The sequence below is a fragment of the Loxodonta africana genome, chromosome 1 (assembly GCF_030014295.1).
Source record: "Loxodonta africana isolate mLoxAfr1 chromosome 1, mLoxAfr1.hap2, whole genome shotgun sequence".
Classification (NCBI taxonomy): Eukaryota; Metazoa; Chordata; class Mammalia; order Proboscidea; family Elephantidae; genus Loxodonta; species Loxodonta africana.
The window spans coordinates 95,541,292-95,556,024 of NC_087342.1; the positions used below are offsets into that span (position 1 = coordinate 95,541,292).

General features: G+C 58.0%; 2 protein-coding genes across 7 annotated transcripts; one reads left to right on the forward strand and one right to left on the reverse strand.

Annotated features, from left to right (window-relative positions):
* The first annotated feature begins 1,436 nt into the window (after window positions 1-1,436).
* On the forward strand, window positions 1,437-10,902 carry HMGA1 (high mobility group AT-hook 1). Of its 3 annotated transcripts, none has more exons than XM_064284762.1 (6): window positions 1,454-1,566; window positions 1,800-1,907; window positions 5,267-5,442; window positions 7,351-7,434; window positions 8,131-8,181; window positions 9,551-10,902. In XM_064284762.1, exons 3-6 carry the CDS (start codon window positions 5,308-5,310, stop codon window positions 9,602-9,604), a joined length of 324 nt encoding a protein of 107 aa, XP_064140832.1. In that variant the 5' UTR covers window positions 1,454-1,566; window positions 1,800-1,907; window positions 5,267-5,307; the 3' UTR covers window positions 9,605-10,902. The 3 variants fall into 3 exon arrangements, with proteins under 3 accessions (XP_064140835.1, XP_064140832.1, XP_064140842.1); XM_064284772.1 differs by having other exon boundaries at window positions 1,455-1,566; window positions 5,267-5,409; XM_064284765.1 differs by lacking the exon at window positions 1,800-1,907 and having other exon boundaries at window positions 1,437-1,566.
* SMIM29 (small integral membrane protein 29) lies at window positions 10,896-13,974 on the reverse strand. 4 transcript variants are annotated; one of them, XM_064284735.1, is made up of 5 exons: window positions 13,787-13,965; window positions 12,476-12,673; window positions 12,262-12,287; window positions 11,795-11,900; window positions 10,896-11,550 (listed from the first exon to the last, which is right to left on the reverse strand). In XM_064284735.1, exons 2-5 carry the CDS (start codon window positions 12,584-12,586, stop codon window positions 11,434-11,436), a joined length of 360 nt encoding a protein of 119 aa, XP_064140805.1. In that variant the 5' UTR covers window positions 12,587-12,673; window positions 13,787-13,965; the 3' UTR covers window positions 10,896-11,433. The 4 variants fall into 4 exon arrangements, with proteins under 4 accessions (XP_064140805.1, XP_064140814.1, XP_064140811.1 ...); XM_064284744.1 differs by having other exon boundaries at window positions 10,896-11,512; window positions 13,787-13,891; XM_064284741.1 differs by having other exon boundaries at window positions 10,896-11,528; window positions 13,787-13,891.
* Window positions 13,975-14,733: the final 759 nt, after the last annotated feature.

Genomic DNA, 14,733 nt, shown 5'->3' on the forward strand with positions numbered 1-14,733 from the left:
GCCCCAGGCCCGCGCCCTCCCCTTTGAACCCGCTCTCTCAGCCCCCGGCGCCTTCCCGCCTAGGCGCCCCCACCCCCACCCGGCCGAGCACGTGCTGCCCCGGGCCCAGAGCGCCATCCCGCTGCCCTGGGGTGGGGGCTGGGCCCACTCCCGGCTCTGTTCCCCACCCCCACCGGAAACATTCCTGAAACATTCCTGAAACTAGGAGGCCCGGCCCCTCCAGCTCCCCACCCCGCCTCCACTCCGGGTTCAGGGTTTTCCTAGCGTCCCCCTCCACCGCCCGATCGCCTCCTGAGGAGGGGGCTGGGCCGGGGCCTCGGCTGACCGGGGAGGAGAAGGGGAGCAAAGAAAAACATGAGTCACAGCCGCCGTGTGTCACTGGACCACATTGCAATTCCCTGCATCACGGGAGGTGTGGAAGGCCGCCTCAGGGCCCAAGGGCGGGGAGGTGCGCCCAAGAAGGCCCCGGGCCCCGGCCTGCAGGGCGCGCCGCTCCGACTGCGCCTTTTCTTCCCCCACCGCCTTCCCCGCCATCTTTCCACTTTGGCTTCCTTCTCGTTTGTGCAACAAGTTTTTGTTGAGTCAGGCGCCGGGCGGCCCAGGCGTGGCGGGTGTGGCGTGCGTAAAACTCAGCCCCTGCCCTCAAAGAGCTTCCAGGGGATCCCTTGCCCACGCTTTCTTATTTAGAAAAAAAATCACAGCAGAGGGCCAGGTCACAAACTGGGACCGCATGTCCCAAAACACCACCCACGTCACCTAAATGAAGGACTCCTCGGATTGACTTGCGAACGAGTCAATCGTTTCTTTCGCTTGAAGGCTGCACCTTGATTATGGCTCACCCGTGGCCATTAATTAAAACTCTTTGAATTTCACAAGTTTCACAAGACTTGTATTTCACCAGCCAGCCACACGCGGGTTGACACTGAAATGCACATGCCGACACCTGTCCGCCCAGGGGAGATCTATGAGCAGCGTATCTGGGCGAAGGGGGCGGAGGATAGGCCGCGGAATTCTCTGAACAGGTTCGCGTCTCTCCACTCTCACGCCGCGTGGACCCCGCAGGCACGAACGCCCACCGGTGCGTGGAGAGGGAAGACCCACATGCCCAGAAGGTCCCAAGAGGTGACTAGCCTGGGGACCCCACTTTGGGCAGAAAGGCCGCCCTCCCCCTCGCATAAAGCTGCTTCCTGATTTCTCTGCGCTCCTTGCCAGTTCTCTCAGGCCGAGAGTGTGACGAGTGGGCCATAGCCTCGGGTTCCCAGCCCAGGCCTCCCGCGCACTCGCCTCCCGCGCACTCGCTCCCCCCTACCCCGACGTCAGGAACCGCGGGCCCCTCCCCGCCGTCAGCACCCACCCGAGCGGTGGCGGCTGGCGGGCGGCCGCCCTTTTAAATCCCCGGGTTCATTTGCATGGCCCCGCCCCCTTAGTGACACGGCTGGCGCGGGCGGGCCCGTCCCCCCTGCCCCTGGGTCGCTCTTTTTAAGCTCCCCTGAGCCGGGGCTGCGCTCCTCTAATTGGGACTCCTAGCCCGGGCTATTTCTGGCGCTGGCGCGGCTCCAAGAAGGCGTGAGTTCGCGGCCGCTCCGGTGGCTTCCTTTTTTTTATATCTATAATTTAATTAAATTATTTATTTATTGAGGCCGCGCACGGGCCGTGCCCAGCTTCCTGCCCCTCGCCATCCTTCGGGGAGGGGGAATAGCCCCCCTCTGGATGTGGCATATAAATACCCCGCGGGGGCCTGGGCGGCGGGCACGCGGCGGCGGCAGGCTCTGAGCACCTCTGCTCTCTCCTGGTTTCAGATCCGCATTCGCTACCAGCGGCGGCGGAGCCAGGCCGGTCCTCAGCGCCCAGCACCGCCGCTCCCGGCAGCCCCGAGCGCGCACCGCAGGCCGGCGGCCGAGCTCGCGGTGAGTCGTCCCCGGGGGCCGCGGCGGCGGCGGCGGCGGCTGGGGGCGCCCGCGCCCCCGCCTGCTCGCCGCCCCTTCTGCCAGCCGCCCGGGGCTGCAGCGCGCGCCGCCGGCTTTATTCCCAGGCCGGGGCAGCGCGAGTCGCCGGCGGGGGAGGGCCGCGCGGCGCGGGGGCGGGCGGCAGGGCCTGGCGGCGCGGGGTGGGCGCCCGCACCCCTTCCCCCGTACCGCGGGCGCACCGCAGGGGGTGGGGACCCGGGAAAAGCGCGCGGTGGGGGAGGGGGCGCGCGGCTGCAGCGAGCGCGAGTTGTGCACCCGGCAGAGCCGGGTGCACCTCGCGCGGCGGCCGCTCTCGCCAGAGCCTGGGCGAGGAGGTGGAGAGAGTAGCAGGCTGCGGCGCCGCGGGAGAGTGGGGGGTGGGTCGGGCGCCCCCCGCAGCCTGGGGAAGTTCTAGAAGTGAGGGGGATGGGCAAGCACCCCGCAATTCGCCCTTAACTGTCCTCGGCCTTTTTCCTGGTCCCTCCTCCGCTGATGAGGCCGGATCGTGGGCCTGGGTTTGGGGCTTCACCCTGACCCCACCTCTGGCCTGGCCCGCTCCTCTTCAGCCCCCAGGGCCGGGCCTGCCCTCCGCCCCCACAAACTGGTTTCTCTGCTTTGCTGGGCTCTGTTGGAACTAGTCCCTATGATTCCCCGTTTCTATTTTTTGGGGGGGTTTTATTTTGCGGGGAGGGCACGGAGGGAGGTGGCTTTCTTCCTCTCTCCTGCGCCCGCGCGCGCCAGGTTTCCTGCCCCAAGGCGGGCTTGGGTGCCCCCTCTGGCAGGAAGTGGGGCCGGGTGCACCCGCGTGGCGGTGCATGCGGTCAGGGTGCGCCGGTTTCCCGCGCCTGCAGGAACGGCTTGCGCCCCTCCCCCCGCTCGCCCCGGCCCCTAGTCCCGCCGTCTGGCCTGCAACGGTCGGGTACAAACACTTGCAGAGTCACTCGGGGTAGTAGTCTGAAGCAGGGGGCTACAGGGACATAACCAGCCTCCAGGTGGGGAAGAAAAGTGTGGCGGGCTGGAGGGATCGCCAGGTACCTACTCCAACCTATGCTCGACAACTTGCTGTGTGACCTTGGGCAACTCATCAAGCCTCTCTGGGCTACTTTTTCTTTGGAAAACAAGGAAAGGGGGCTCCCAAGATGATTCCTAGGGCCATTTTTGCAGGCTCCCTAAGCGTTTGTGGAGCACACGTTGCATACACAGTGTAGGTAGGGGACATGCTTGAGGCCCAAGCAGGCTTATTACTAATGGAGGGATTGAGGTTGGGCCCTAAATGTGGCTTCTCCAAGCCAGGCCTTCCTGATATTTAGAAACAGGTGGAAGAGACAGGCATTTCTTGGCTTCTCTAGAGAAGGCCTCAGGCTTTCATTCAGGTTCTGGGGGCCTGGTTGGGCGTGGGGAGGAAGGACGGGTGGATTAAAGGGTCCTAGTAGCAAGCAAGAGGTTGGGGGCCGCATGGTATAAGAGCTTCCAAGGAGACCGGCCAGGATCTTCAGGCTCTCTGGGATTCAGGGCTGACTTCGCTCAACTGGAACCCCCTCTGTTAGGGGGACCTGGCAAACCTCATGTGAGGTCAGCCCTCATTTAGCTGATTAATTTTGATGTTTAGTTTTTAAGGGAGACCTGTGGTGTAATATAAGATTCTAATCACTGCCTGTAATTACAGAGCAGGCCAAGCCGCTAATGATGGAGCAGGATAAATCACCAACCACCTTGTTTAAAAGGGTCTCCAAGTCTGAAATATTGTAAAATAGAATAATTATCAGACAAAGTCCCGCTGTCTGGAGGGCCTCTTTATGCTTGAGGATGGGGGCCTCGGCCCTCCAAAAATCACAAGTTTACCGGAATGTCTTTTTTTTCCATTGGGTTAAAATTGGAAAATGCTTAAAGATCTGAAAAGGGGGAAGAAAAGTTGTTTTCAAATGTTCTAGTTCTCATTTTGACTGGAGCCAAGATTCCCCCTGCTATTTCTTAGAAAATGAAGGTTGAGCACATCTTACATGTATGTAGCGCAATTTAAAGTATCTTTTTTTAACTTATTTAATTTGATCTTCATAGCAATACGCAGAGTTAGTTGGCTCAGGTCACTTATTACATCCATTTTACAGATGGAGAGATTTCAGAAGCAGAGGCACTTGGGGCCACCCTTTGCCCAAGGCAGATAGGGACTGGTTGGTTACTGGGGGAGAAGTGTAGAGCCATAGGCCTCCTAGATCATCTCTGTTTCCTATCGGTAACTGGGAGGACAGGGGTGGAGATGTGGGGAACCCTCACAGTCCTCTTTAAGCCTCTGGAAGAGGGTCTCAAATACAGGATGCAGACTCAACTGGCAGTGGGTGATTTTAGGCAAACTCAGACTTAGTGGGGCGGCTTAAACTCAAACAGGCCTCTGAGAAGACTGAAAGTGCCAGGAAAGGACCAAGAAGGTTTGGGAATCAGCCCTGCTAGGACTCTTGGGGTTAGGGTCTGTCAGAAAGGTCAGAGGTAGAAACCCGTGCTTCTAGTAAGTAAGGGTCAAAGAGAAAAATGCCATTTGACTCTAGGTATGGGGTCCCAGCAGGGGAGAGTAGGAGCCTGCCGTTCAACTTGGGGCTACTTTTCCACCCCTTCCTCACCCACTGGAGTTGTAGCCATTTCCCTGTCTTCTGTACTGTTTCCAAATTGTCTCCATCTTTGAATCCTGGTGGGGGGGAGGGTGGTGGGGATAGAGAAACCTGCTGGGGTAGGCACCAACCCTGGCCATGTGATTGGCTGTTGAGTGTCAAGGCTGGACCTTTTTACTGTGGTCCTGAGTCTTAGACCTTGCCAGATGGGCAATATTGTCAGTGGAGTGGACAGGGGCTTGATACAAATGTGTGGTTGAGTGGCTACATGGCCGCCAGATCCCTGGGTCTCATTCCTTCCATTTACCTTTCCTTCCATGTCCCAGGACCTTAGTTTTCTCTCAAAAGAGAAGGAGGGGGCAGCTGCTGGTTATAAAGGGAGAGGACCCAGGCAGGCTGTTGGACCCACACCTTTGTCCAGGGGTAGCTTTAGTCACATAGCCAGGTCTGTGGGCTGGCTGTGCCTTATGGGCCCAGGGCCTGTGGGGGTGGCAGTATTGGGGTAGGACAAAGGACTCTTCTAAACAGGAGATAAGGAGCTGATTAGGGCCAACGGCCCTGCCCCGCCTTGTGGCAGCATGCTGGGGGTGGGCAGACCCTTTTGTCCTGGTTAGGTGGGTACGCCTGGGAGCAGGCAGAGTTCCCGTGGTGTGCCTTGGTGATGAGAAGCAGGTGAAGGGAGATGCTTTGTTTAAAACAGTTTCTTCTGCCTCCCAGCATCCTAGCCATCGCTTCATCTGCTCTGTAGAGAAGGGAAGATGAGCGAATCGAGCTCGAAGTCCAGCCAGCCCTTGGCCTCCAAGCAGGAAAAGGACGGCACTGAGAAGCGGGGGCGGGGCAGGCCACGCAAGCAGCCTCCGGTGAGTCCTGGGACCGCGCTGGTAGGGAGTCAGGTGGGTGTCTGAACCTTTGCTTTGCTCTACTCCTTTTGGCTAGGGATGTGCCAGTGTGTCAGAACAGGCGGAAATGGGAATGGAGGGTGTAGAGCCATCCCTGGCCCTCGCGTGCACATACCCTACACACATCCTGACTCTGGCCAAAGCCTCTGAGCCCAGGAGAGAACTGGGGGCTGAGGGACGCAAGGTGAGTTCTGAAGCCCGTGCCAGAAAGTCCAAGCCAGAAGGGACCCAGGGGTCATCTAGACCAGTGTTTGTATCATGGTAAAAATGAAATTCTTCCGTCTATCATAGACTGCTACTTTTGTAAAATATGATAAAAACAAACTAATTGAAAAATGGAAAAAAAAAATAACGTGCAAGTCTAGGATTATTTATCATTTGATCCAGTGCACAAAAAAATACTTCTCAATTTGCTATAGAAGTTTTTAAGTACTTACTGTTAATTTTTGTACTTCCTGGGTTGCACCTGTTTATAGTCTACACAAGTAGGGCTGGGCTCTGTAAAGGGAATTGAGGCCCAAGAAGTTGAGTAATGCTGGGGAGTTGGTTTAGAGGGACCCTCAGAACCTTGGTGCTGCTGCCTAAAAGGTCCTACAGGGGTGAGAATGCCAGCTGGCATTGTGAGGCACCCTAGGGAGCTGGGCCAGGCCAGGGCCTTGGAAGGGGGCACCTGTTATGTGGTGGAGATCTTGGCTTCTCTCACAGGTGGCTTTGGCCCAAACAAGAGGCAGCTGTTGGTGAAGTCCACTTCTGACTGTTTATTGGGAAGAGAAGAGGTGAAAGGAATTGAGGGTGACTCACCTGTTACACATGGGGCAGGTTATACCCGCAGGCCTCAGTCTTCCCTACCTGTAAGATGGAGAGAGTTCTCTGTACTGACCAGTATCTGGGTCTTTGGTGTATCTGAACTCCGAGGGCTATGTCTATGTGTATTGGAATTTGGCTGCCACCTTCAGAGTCCACAGTCATGGGGGGAGGGGGATCATCCTCTTTTCCTTAGACTAGCTCTCTCAGCCTCCCCTTTACCCTCCTGCCCCAGAAGGCTTATGTTAGTAGCCAGAGTCAGGGGTGCGGGCATGGGTGCAGGGGAATGGTGTAAGGTTACTAAACTGTGCTTAAATCAGCCCATGGGAAGCCACCCCTAGGAAACAGTAGCTGGCGTACCTTTACTGCCCCGCACCCATGCCTTGTGCACAAACTTTATTCCGTCTTGAGGTTATTAAAATTACAGTGGCAGAGATGTCTGGGGTTCTGGGCATTAATTCCTTTCCCTTGGCAGGCAGCCCGAAGGGGGTCCAGGTTTGCAGGTGGAGGCGGGAGGCTCCCTTTATGGAGGGGGAATCCTTTTTTCCTCTTCTGCATCTCCAGCAGTCTCCAACATGTTCCATTTGAGGGAGGTGGATGGGCAGGAAATGAAGTCCAGTTAGCATCTATGATCATGGCCCAGTGCCAGACATTTACCATACATTATTATTTTAATTTTCACGACACTTTGCAAGGTAAGTCTTCTTGCCATTTTACAGATGGAGAACTGAGGCTCGGGCATTAAGCACGTCACTCCGGATATTACACCTAGTCAGTTGTAGAGCTGGGACTTAAAGCTGCCTGACACTATTTTTCTGTCCCACAACATCTTTCCCAGGGGTCTTCTGGCCATCACTTCATCACCAAAACCCTCAGGGAAGCAAGGGGAGGGGCTTAGAATCCTTTTTGTAAAGATGGTCAAACTGAGGCCTTGTACCTCAAGAGGCTTGCCTGCCGTAGCTTCTGGATTTCTGGGTCGGGGTGATTGCTTGCTGGCTTAACCCTGCTGGGGTGTAGTAGGGTCTCTGTCTTCTCAAGAGGGTGAGAGAGGTTCCGATTGTGCCCCTCTGTCTCTGACTGCACCATCTGTCTTTGCAGAAGGAGCCCAGCGAAGTGCCAACACCTAAGAGACCTCGGGGCCGACCAAAGGGGAGCAAAAACAAGGGTGCTGCCAAGACCCGGGTAAGGCTTGAGGAGATGGGGCTGCTCCTAGGTGATGAAGAGAGGAGGTCCCTCTTCACAGTGCTTGTCCCTCTGATTCCATTATTGATACCGCCCTGCCCGCCCCCCACCCCCACCCCTCCACTCATGGTGGCTGGTGGCACAGGGGTGGGTCTTTGGTAATTGGGGAAAGTGGGTGACAATGGAAGACTCACGTCTGGGGGTGTGGTCCTGCTCAGGATCATGGGGAAATCAAGTAAGTCAGTAGCACCTGCAGCTTTCCTGGTCTGGAGAAAGGCAAGATAGGGAGACTAAAAGGGGCAGCTCTGCAAACCCCTGAACTGGAATGTTCCATTCTATTCTGGGGTCTCCTGGGGCCTGAGGGGGTGGGGATAAGCAGGGAAGGCTAGATTCACGGTGGCATCAGCCCTTCAGAAAAGTTGTTTTTGTTTTTTATTTTTTTCTAAAACACGACTCATATCCTCTGAGTCATAGGTGGAGGATGGAGTAGGGGGCGTGTGTGTCGGGGGTGGGGGAGCTAGTGGCTGGCCCAGTCATCACCAGCTGGACTCTGGTGGGCCTGCTAGGCTCAGAGTGCTGGGCTGCCCTGAGCAGAGGTGGGCAGTTACCTGCTTCTCATGCCCCTCTCTGCTGCATTCCTCCCCGTCCTGGGGCATTGGGCATATTTTACTTATTGGATCTTGTCTGACCCTCTAGAAAACCACCACAGCTCCAGGAAGGAAACCGAGGGGCAGACCCAAAAAGCTGGTAAGTGAAGGAGCAACTGCTGTTTATCCCTTTGGCTCTTTGGGGGTGGGGTGTTAAGAAGGGATGATGCCTGATCCCAGGAACCCACTGCAGAAAGACTGCCTTCCCTGCCTCGCATGCTAGGAGTGTTGGGACATCAGAGTTTACAGAGACCAAGAGGAAAGGGGTTTGTCCAGGGCCTACCTAGGCTCCTAGCACCCAGGCTGAACCCCTGAGAAGCAAGGGGTCCCAGGTATAAACCAGATGCCGCTGCCCTGCCCTGCCCTGCCCTGAGGTGGCGGGCTCCCTACCTCTCCCCCGCTCTGCTCTTGGAACAGACTTGGAACTTGTAGGGGAGATCTTGAAGGTCATCTAGTGGGTCCCTGTTATAGAGATGAGAACAGGGAGGCCACAAGGGGAAGGAGTGAGGTTTGTCCTCACCAAGGACAAAGCTGGGGAGGAAAAAAAAACAAAGGACCTCAGCCCTGGGGGGCTTGGTGTTGGGTGAGAGTGAGGTGTGATCCCAGCGGGACAGGTGTCATCCATCTTTGGGGCCCCAAATAGTGGGCAGGGGTGGGGGGCTGCCTCCAGGGGTGCACTGCAGTTGGGCCTATCCCAGCCTTCTTCCTCCAGGCCCCTTCCTGCCCCTAGCCTGCCCCCTTTACTCCTCGAGGCACTCATTCCTCGAGCTGAGCCACCACTAGGGCGAGGGTGGGGTTAGGGGGGCGCTGGCTGGGCCCACAAGTGAGTAACAGGAAACAAGTTGTTTTGGAGTTTGTGCCTGGCACGGGGGCTGTGGGCCCATGCGGTATCCTGACATTCCCGCCCAGTGAGTGAGCCCCGGCGGCACACACTTCCCCTTCCTCCCCGCCCTGGCCTGGGGTCAGCCCACGGCCACCCCCCGAGCTGCCTGATGCTCCAGGACCCAACTCTGCCCAGCACCTGCCCCTGTCTACCAAGACCACCGGGTGGGGAGGGGGGCCCCTCACTCTAGCCATCACTTCCCTTCCCAGTTCTTCCCCCACCTACTAGCTCTGCTGCCCCCAGTATTCCCCCCATGGGCCTGGGGGCCTTGGGGGGCCTGGCTCCTGACTCTGTGTGTGTGAGCAGCATGCGTGTAGTTTTTTTTTTTTTTTTCCTCTTTAAATTCCTCCTTTTTTATGAATGAAACCCGGCCATGGAGGTTGCTGAGTCATCCACACACTCAGCCCTGACTCATCTCATCCCCTTCTGTGGAGAGCCAGGGAGTGCAGGAGAGGTGGGGGCTGGGGGGCGAGTCTGGCCCAGGCCCCTCCCCCGCACACCCCCCCTCCAGGTCTCTGGGGGTAGAGAAGGAGGGGCTGGTCCCATCTCTTGCTGATGGTCTTGTCCTGGTCTTTCCTACCCACAGGAGAAGGAAGAAGAAGAGGGTATCTCGCAGGAGTCCTCGGAGGAGGAGCAGTGACCAGCCTGCTCTGCAGCCTGCTCCGGACCCGACCCGAGGAGCCGTTTCTTCTGGGACTGGACAGCTTCGCTCTGTTCCCACGCCCCTGACCCTCTCCCCAGGCCCACGCATCACCGTCCCCTCCTGGCACCATCACCCTCCACGCGCCTCACCACCACACACTACACAGCACACCAGCCGCTGTAGGCCCCCAGGGTCAAGTGGGGAGCAGTTTTCCTTTGGTTTGGTTCCCAGCGATCCCTCCCTGCCACGCACACACACACACGCCCTCCAGGACAAGGCTAATGTCCCACTTAGCCGCACCCTGCACCTGCTGCGTCCCCTTCCTCTCGGGGCTGGGGACATTGCTGTCTGGGCTCTCCTGCTCTCCCACTCTTCCCTCTAGCTCCGCATAAAGGGGCTTGGGTGGGCTCCCCTGGCCTTAAAGGGGCCCAAGCCCCATCTTCTGACATGCCTCACTCCACTTTACTGGTAGCAGCAGGTGTGGCCAGTGGAGGTGGGTGTTTGGCCTGTGGATGCCTCCACCCTGTCACCAGGTGGGCTCATACCTCCCTTTCTTCCTCCCCCACCTTCCTGAGTCCCTGTGCTAGGTTGGACAGTGACCCTCCTTTGGGGCACAGGAATGAAGGCAGGAGGGATTTGAGCCCTCTTTCTCCTCTGTTTGCATTGATGGGGGCCCTGAGTCATCAGTTACCCAGGTGGGCTCGAGGAGGCCCAGGGTCCCTGTGGCAGCCACTTAAGGTGGACTGGGACCATGCACCCACCCTGTCTGCTTCCGCCGTAGCCTCAGTTTCCCACTTCAGATGGGGCACTAATACCAAGGAGCTAGCCTTGCCCACTCCCACCCTTCCTGCTCCTCCCTGCCCCCCAAGGTTCTGGTTCCATCTTTCCTCTGTTCACAAACTACCTCTGGACAGTTGTGTTGTTTTTTTGTTCAATGTTTCATTCTGGGACATCCGTCATCGCTGCTGCTGCTCCCAGCGCCAAATGTTCATCCTCATCGCCCCCCCTTCTGCCCACATTCCCCTCCTCCGAGATGCTCGCTCTTCAAGGGGAACGGGGCTGCGGTGCAGCAGGCTGGGTAACTGACTACCCCAGTTCCAGGGCAGTTGGGGCCCTGCCCCCAGGACGCTGCAGCAGAGTGAGGAGGGGAGGCCCATGTTGACCGGTGAGGGTATAGGGGCCACCCTCTCCCCTTGTTCCATTGGGGAGGGGGTAGCCATTATTTGTCCCAGCCTGGGGCCCCCTTCTGGTTTCCTATTTGCAGTTACTTGAATAAAAAATTATCCTTTTCTGGACTGGAGCCTTTTTTTTTTTTTTTGTGATGGGCACCCCCAGGGCCTGGGATAGGGTGGGAACCAAGAATCCAGTGAGTGGGGGTGGTGCTTTGAAGGTGCTCCACTCCCACTGTGCTGTACATTGGGGGAAGAGAATAGTATTGGGGCCAGCTCCAGGGAAAGGGACTTAAGCACTTTTTAAAGAAAACAACCACACCCCTAGCCACAAATCATTTTTATTTACAAAATATATATACTGGAATACTATACATCAAGTCTTTTCACCATAGAAACAGCTCCTGGCCACCTGCACCCTGAGAAGGAAAAGCTGTTCTCTCCCATTAGTGCCTGAGGGTGGGTGCAGGCTCAGAGCTCACAAAGAGCTGAAGGTAGGGGCTGCCTGCCAGGCAGGGCTTGGGAAATGGGTGTGGGTGGGAGGAGGAATGGGGACTCAGTACCCAGCAAGGAGCTGGCTGAATGCAAGTGGGAGAGGGGAAGCAGCAGGCTATGGGGTCCAGACGTTCCAGGACCCCCAAGGCTCTGAAGATCAGGTCAAGGGGTCATTTCACGTCTTGACGTCCAGCAACGGCACCCGCTTGTGCTGGTAGCCGCTCTGCCAGCCGTGTACCACCTGTGCAGGGAGGAGACTGCCACAGGCTGGGCTCTGGCCTTGGGAGTCAATGGCACAACTTTGGAGGAAGCACCCCACTATTCAGCCCCAAAGGGGAGGGCTAAGGGCAGAACCAGGCTCAGGTTTTAGGGGTGACCCTATGAGGCATGCCATTCTACTCTGTCCTATAGGATCACTACGAGTCGGAATCGACGGCAATGAGTTTGGCTTTTGGTTTTTATGGGTGGCAACAGAGCAGCCTCCTGCCTTTACTGGGTTCTCCCGGGCCCCCAGAGTACTCACCTTCGGGTCTCCTACATCAGACAGGAGCTCCTGCTCAGCCTCGTGCAGCTCCTCGGCGGGGTCGTAGCTGTACATGGGCAGCAGGTGGTGGCGAAGCCGGTCCACTCTGGGGAGACAGGGAGGCTCAGTGCGGGCGCCCACTCTCTTTTCAGACGCCTGCCTGCCGGTCTCCAGTCCCCCAGGCAGGAGCACCTCCCAGTTCATACCTCTGCTCAGGGTGCGCTAGGGCTTAAGAATACATGGCCATTCCTGCAGTGGCCTCTCCCCAGAGGGTAAGCTGAGGCTGCGGCAGGAAAACAGCCTGGGGTGGGGGGTGGGGAGCGCAGTTAGGGAATTTCAGCCTTGTGTCAAGAGGGCTGAGGAGCACCCTACGTGTATGCAGAGAACTCAGGTCCTATGGGGAGAAATTCCAGCAGAATAGCAAGGAGGTAGCACTGGGGCAGGGTCCCCACCCAAAGGACACTCACCGCTTTTTCTTCTGCACGTACATTACCTGTAACAGAGAAAGCAGTGTGGAGGTTGCTGAGCCCAGGAATGCGCATGAGCAAGAGGGGCCCCACCTCCACACCCTTCACCCCCATAACAGCAGGATGGCTGAGATACTCTGTGTGCAGACTACACCAGGCCCACCCAGCCCTGCCTTAGCAAAGGTATGTGTGTGTGTGTGGTATGGCTCCTTACCACAGCCACCACCACCCCGACCAGGGTGATGAGGAAGAAAGGGCCCAACACGTAGCCCACCATGGAGTCGCTGTTGGCCTGGGGGACATTGGGAACTGTGGTGTTACTCATGACATCGGCAGTGGCGGCCCAAGCTGGAGGGCAGGGTAGTCAGCATGGGCAGCGTAGTGCTTCGGGAGGGCGCCTCCACTGGGCTCCCTGGGGAGGAAGGGAGGTTATCCATTTCACCCAGGGTGACCTCCAAACTCTGGATCCCTTCCCAGAGCTGGAGAGCTATAAAAACTTAGGTCAGACACTGGGACCAGGGATCCTGCAGGTAAGTGTGCTGGATGTTAACTCTCAGCAAATCCTGGGAATAAAGGGCACCAAGTGAAGGTCCAGACTCAGGGCTGGCTGAGTCCTACTCAGCTCCTAATCCTGAACCTGGATGGGGCCCACCTCGGTGCTGGCCAAACGCTTGCAGGTCCCAGCTCCTGGGGAAAGGTTAGTGGAGTTCCTGACTGCTGTCTCAGACCTCCTGGGGCACTGGACAGCGAGCACCCATCCAGTGGGGCAAATGGGGAGATGAGGTTCACACAGAAGGGTCCTGCCCTGCAGCCTGGGGTGAGGTGGTAGCATCTGAAAGAGCTTGCCTCTGTCCAGATCTAATTACACTTCTGGTTACTGGCCCCACACCTGGGCTCTCTGCCTTCCTTGTCCCTGGTGTCACCCCAGATATATAGCCTGGACCCCTTCTCTCCCATCAGTCTCACGTGCCAGGGTGAACACAATTGGGCAGGGAGTTCTGTGGCTGGATTTGTATCTGCAAAGTGATGTCACCTTTCTTTGATCCCCACCCCGGGCTCCGCCCAGGTCTCTCCTCTCCTGCCTGGGGCTGACAGGGCAGAGTGGAGATGGATCAGTCCCCATGGACAGATGCACACAAGGAGACCTCTGTAAGGGGTGGCTACGCTCAGATGCTTCAACGTCCCTGATCCGGGTTCTCCTGGGTCTCCATCCGAGAGCAAGGTATGAGCTACCTGCTCCCGTGCCGGTGGGGCACCCGGCTCGCCCGCACGCAGTCGCGTGGTCACCGTCCTGCGGTCGTGGGGGCTTGCAGGAGTAGGGAGGTGTCAGGCCGCTCCTAGGATGCGGGCCAGCAGCGGCGGGCGGTAGTTCCCACAGCACTGGGAGGCTCAGGCCGGGGAGGACTGTGTTTGCGGACGCACGGAGGGGCCGCCCTGCGCCCGGGCATCCTGACATCACCCCGAGGCGTGGACCCGTGATCCCGCTCCGCTGCCCCATAGCCCCGCCAAGCCGGCCATGCCTTACCTCCCGCCGCTAAAGCCCCGACAGGAACGCCCTCGTTGGCTCCGGAGCCCCGGAAGAACCTGCAGGCGCGTGATCAAAGGACCCGGGGAAATGGGCAGGGCCTCAGCGCAGGGGCGCAGCCAATCCGGTGATGGAGGGCGGGACGGCTCGGAGACCGCTGGAGCCGCCAATCCAGAGACGGCAGTGTGGGCGGGGCGAAGACCAGGGTGGCCAGGATTGCAGGATCTACCTCACAGCGGCAGGGGGCAGCCGAGGGCTACGCAGTCGCGGGAGGAGGGCAGTCAGGGAGGAGCGAGGCGGGATGCGCGCGGCTTCCCGGCGTCCCCCGGGGCCGGCAAGGGTCCTGGCCCGAAGCACCGTGCTCTGGAGCCCGGGTCAGCGGCAGAGGCCGTCGTCCGCTGTCTTGTGTAAGTGGCTTCCATCTCGCTCACTTCTTTCGTTGGAGCCCAAGGACAGGAACAAGCCCCGCTCTAACGCTTAACCTAGGCGGCTGGACCCTGCCCGGGACCCACAAGCCTCCATTAGTTTTTGTTGAACCCTCCAAGCTTCCCAGTTCTGGGCCTTCGACTGTGCTCCGTGGAGAGTCGCCTGAGCTGGGTCAGCGCCTGCCTAGCCGTTGGCGCTCAGGCCCATGCACCCTCTCAGCGCCTCAGTCTTAACGTCTGTAAAAGAGGCTGTCGTGAGGATTAAATGATGACATGGGTGAAGAGCCTGACACATAGTATGCCCTGAATGTTAACTCCCCCCTGTTCACCTCTTTCTGGTTTGGGGGGCACAATGGAGCCGCGGGAAGAGGTCCCCTTGGGTCCCAGGTAACTTGCTAAATAGGTAAGCTTAGGCCAAAGCTTTTGCGATCTGATAAAATAACACACACTTATTGGGAAAGAATGAATTAAGACTGGAGGATTATATTAATGTTAATATCCTGTAGTTTTGCATCAGTATTG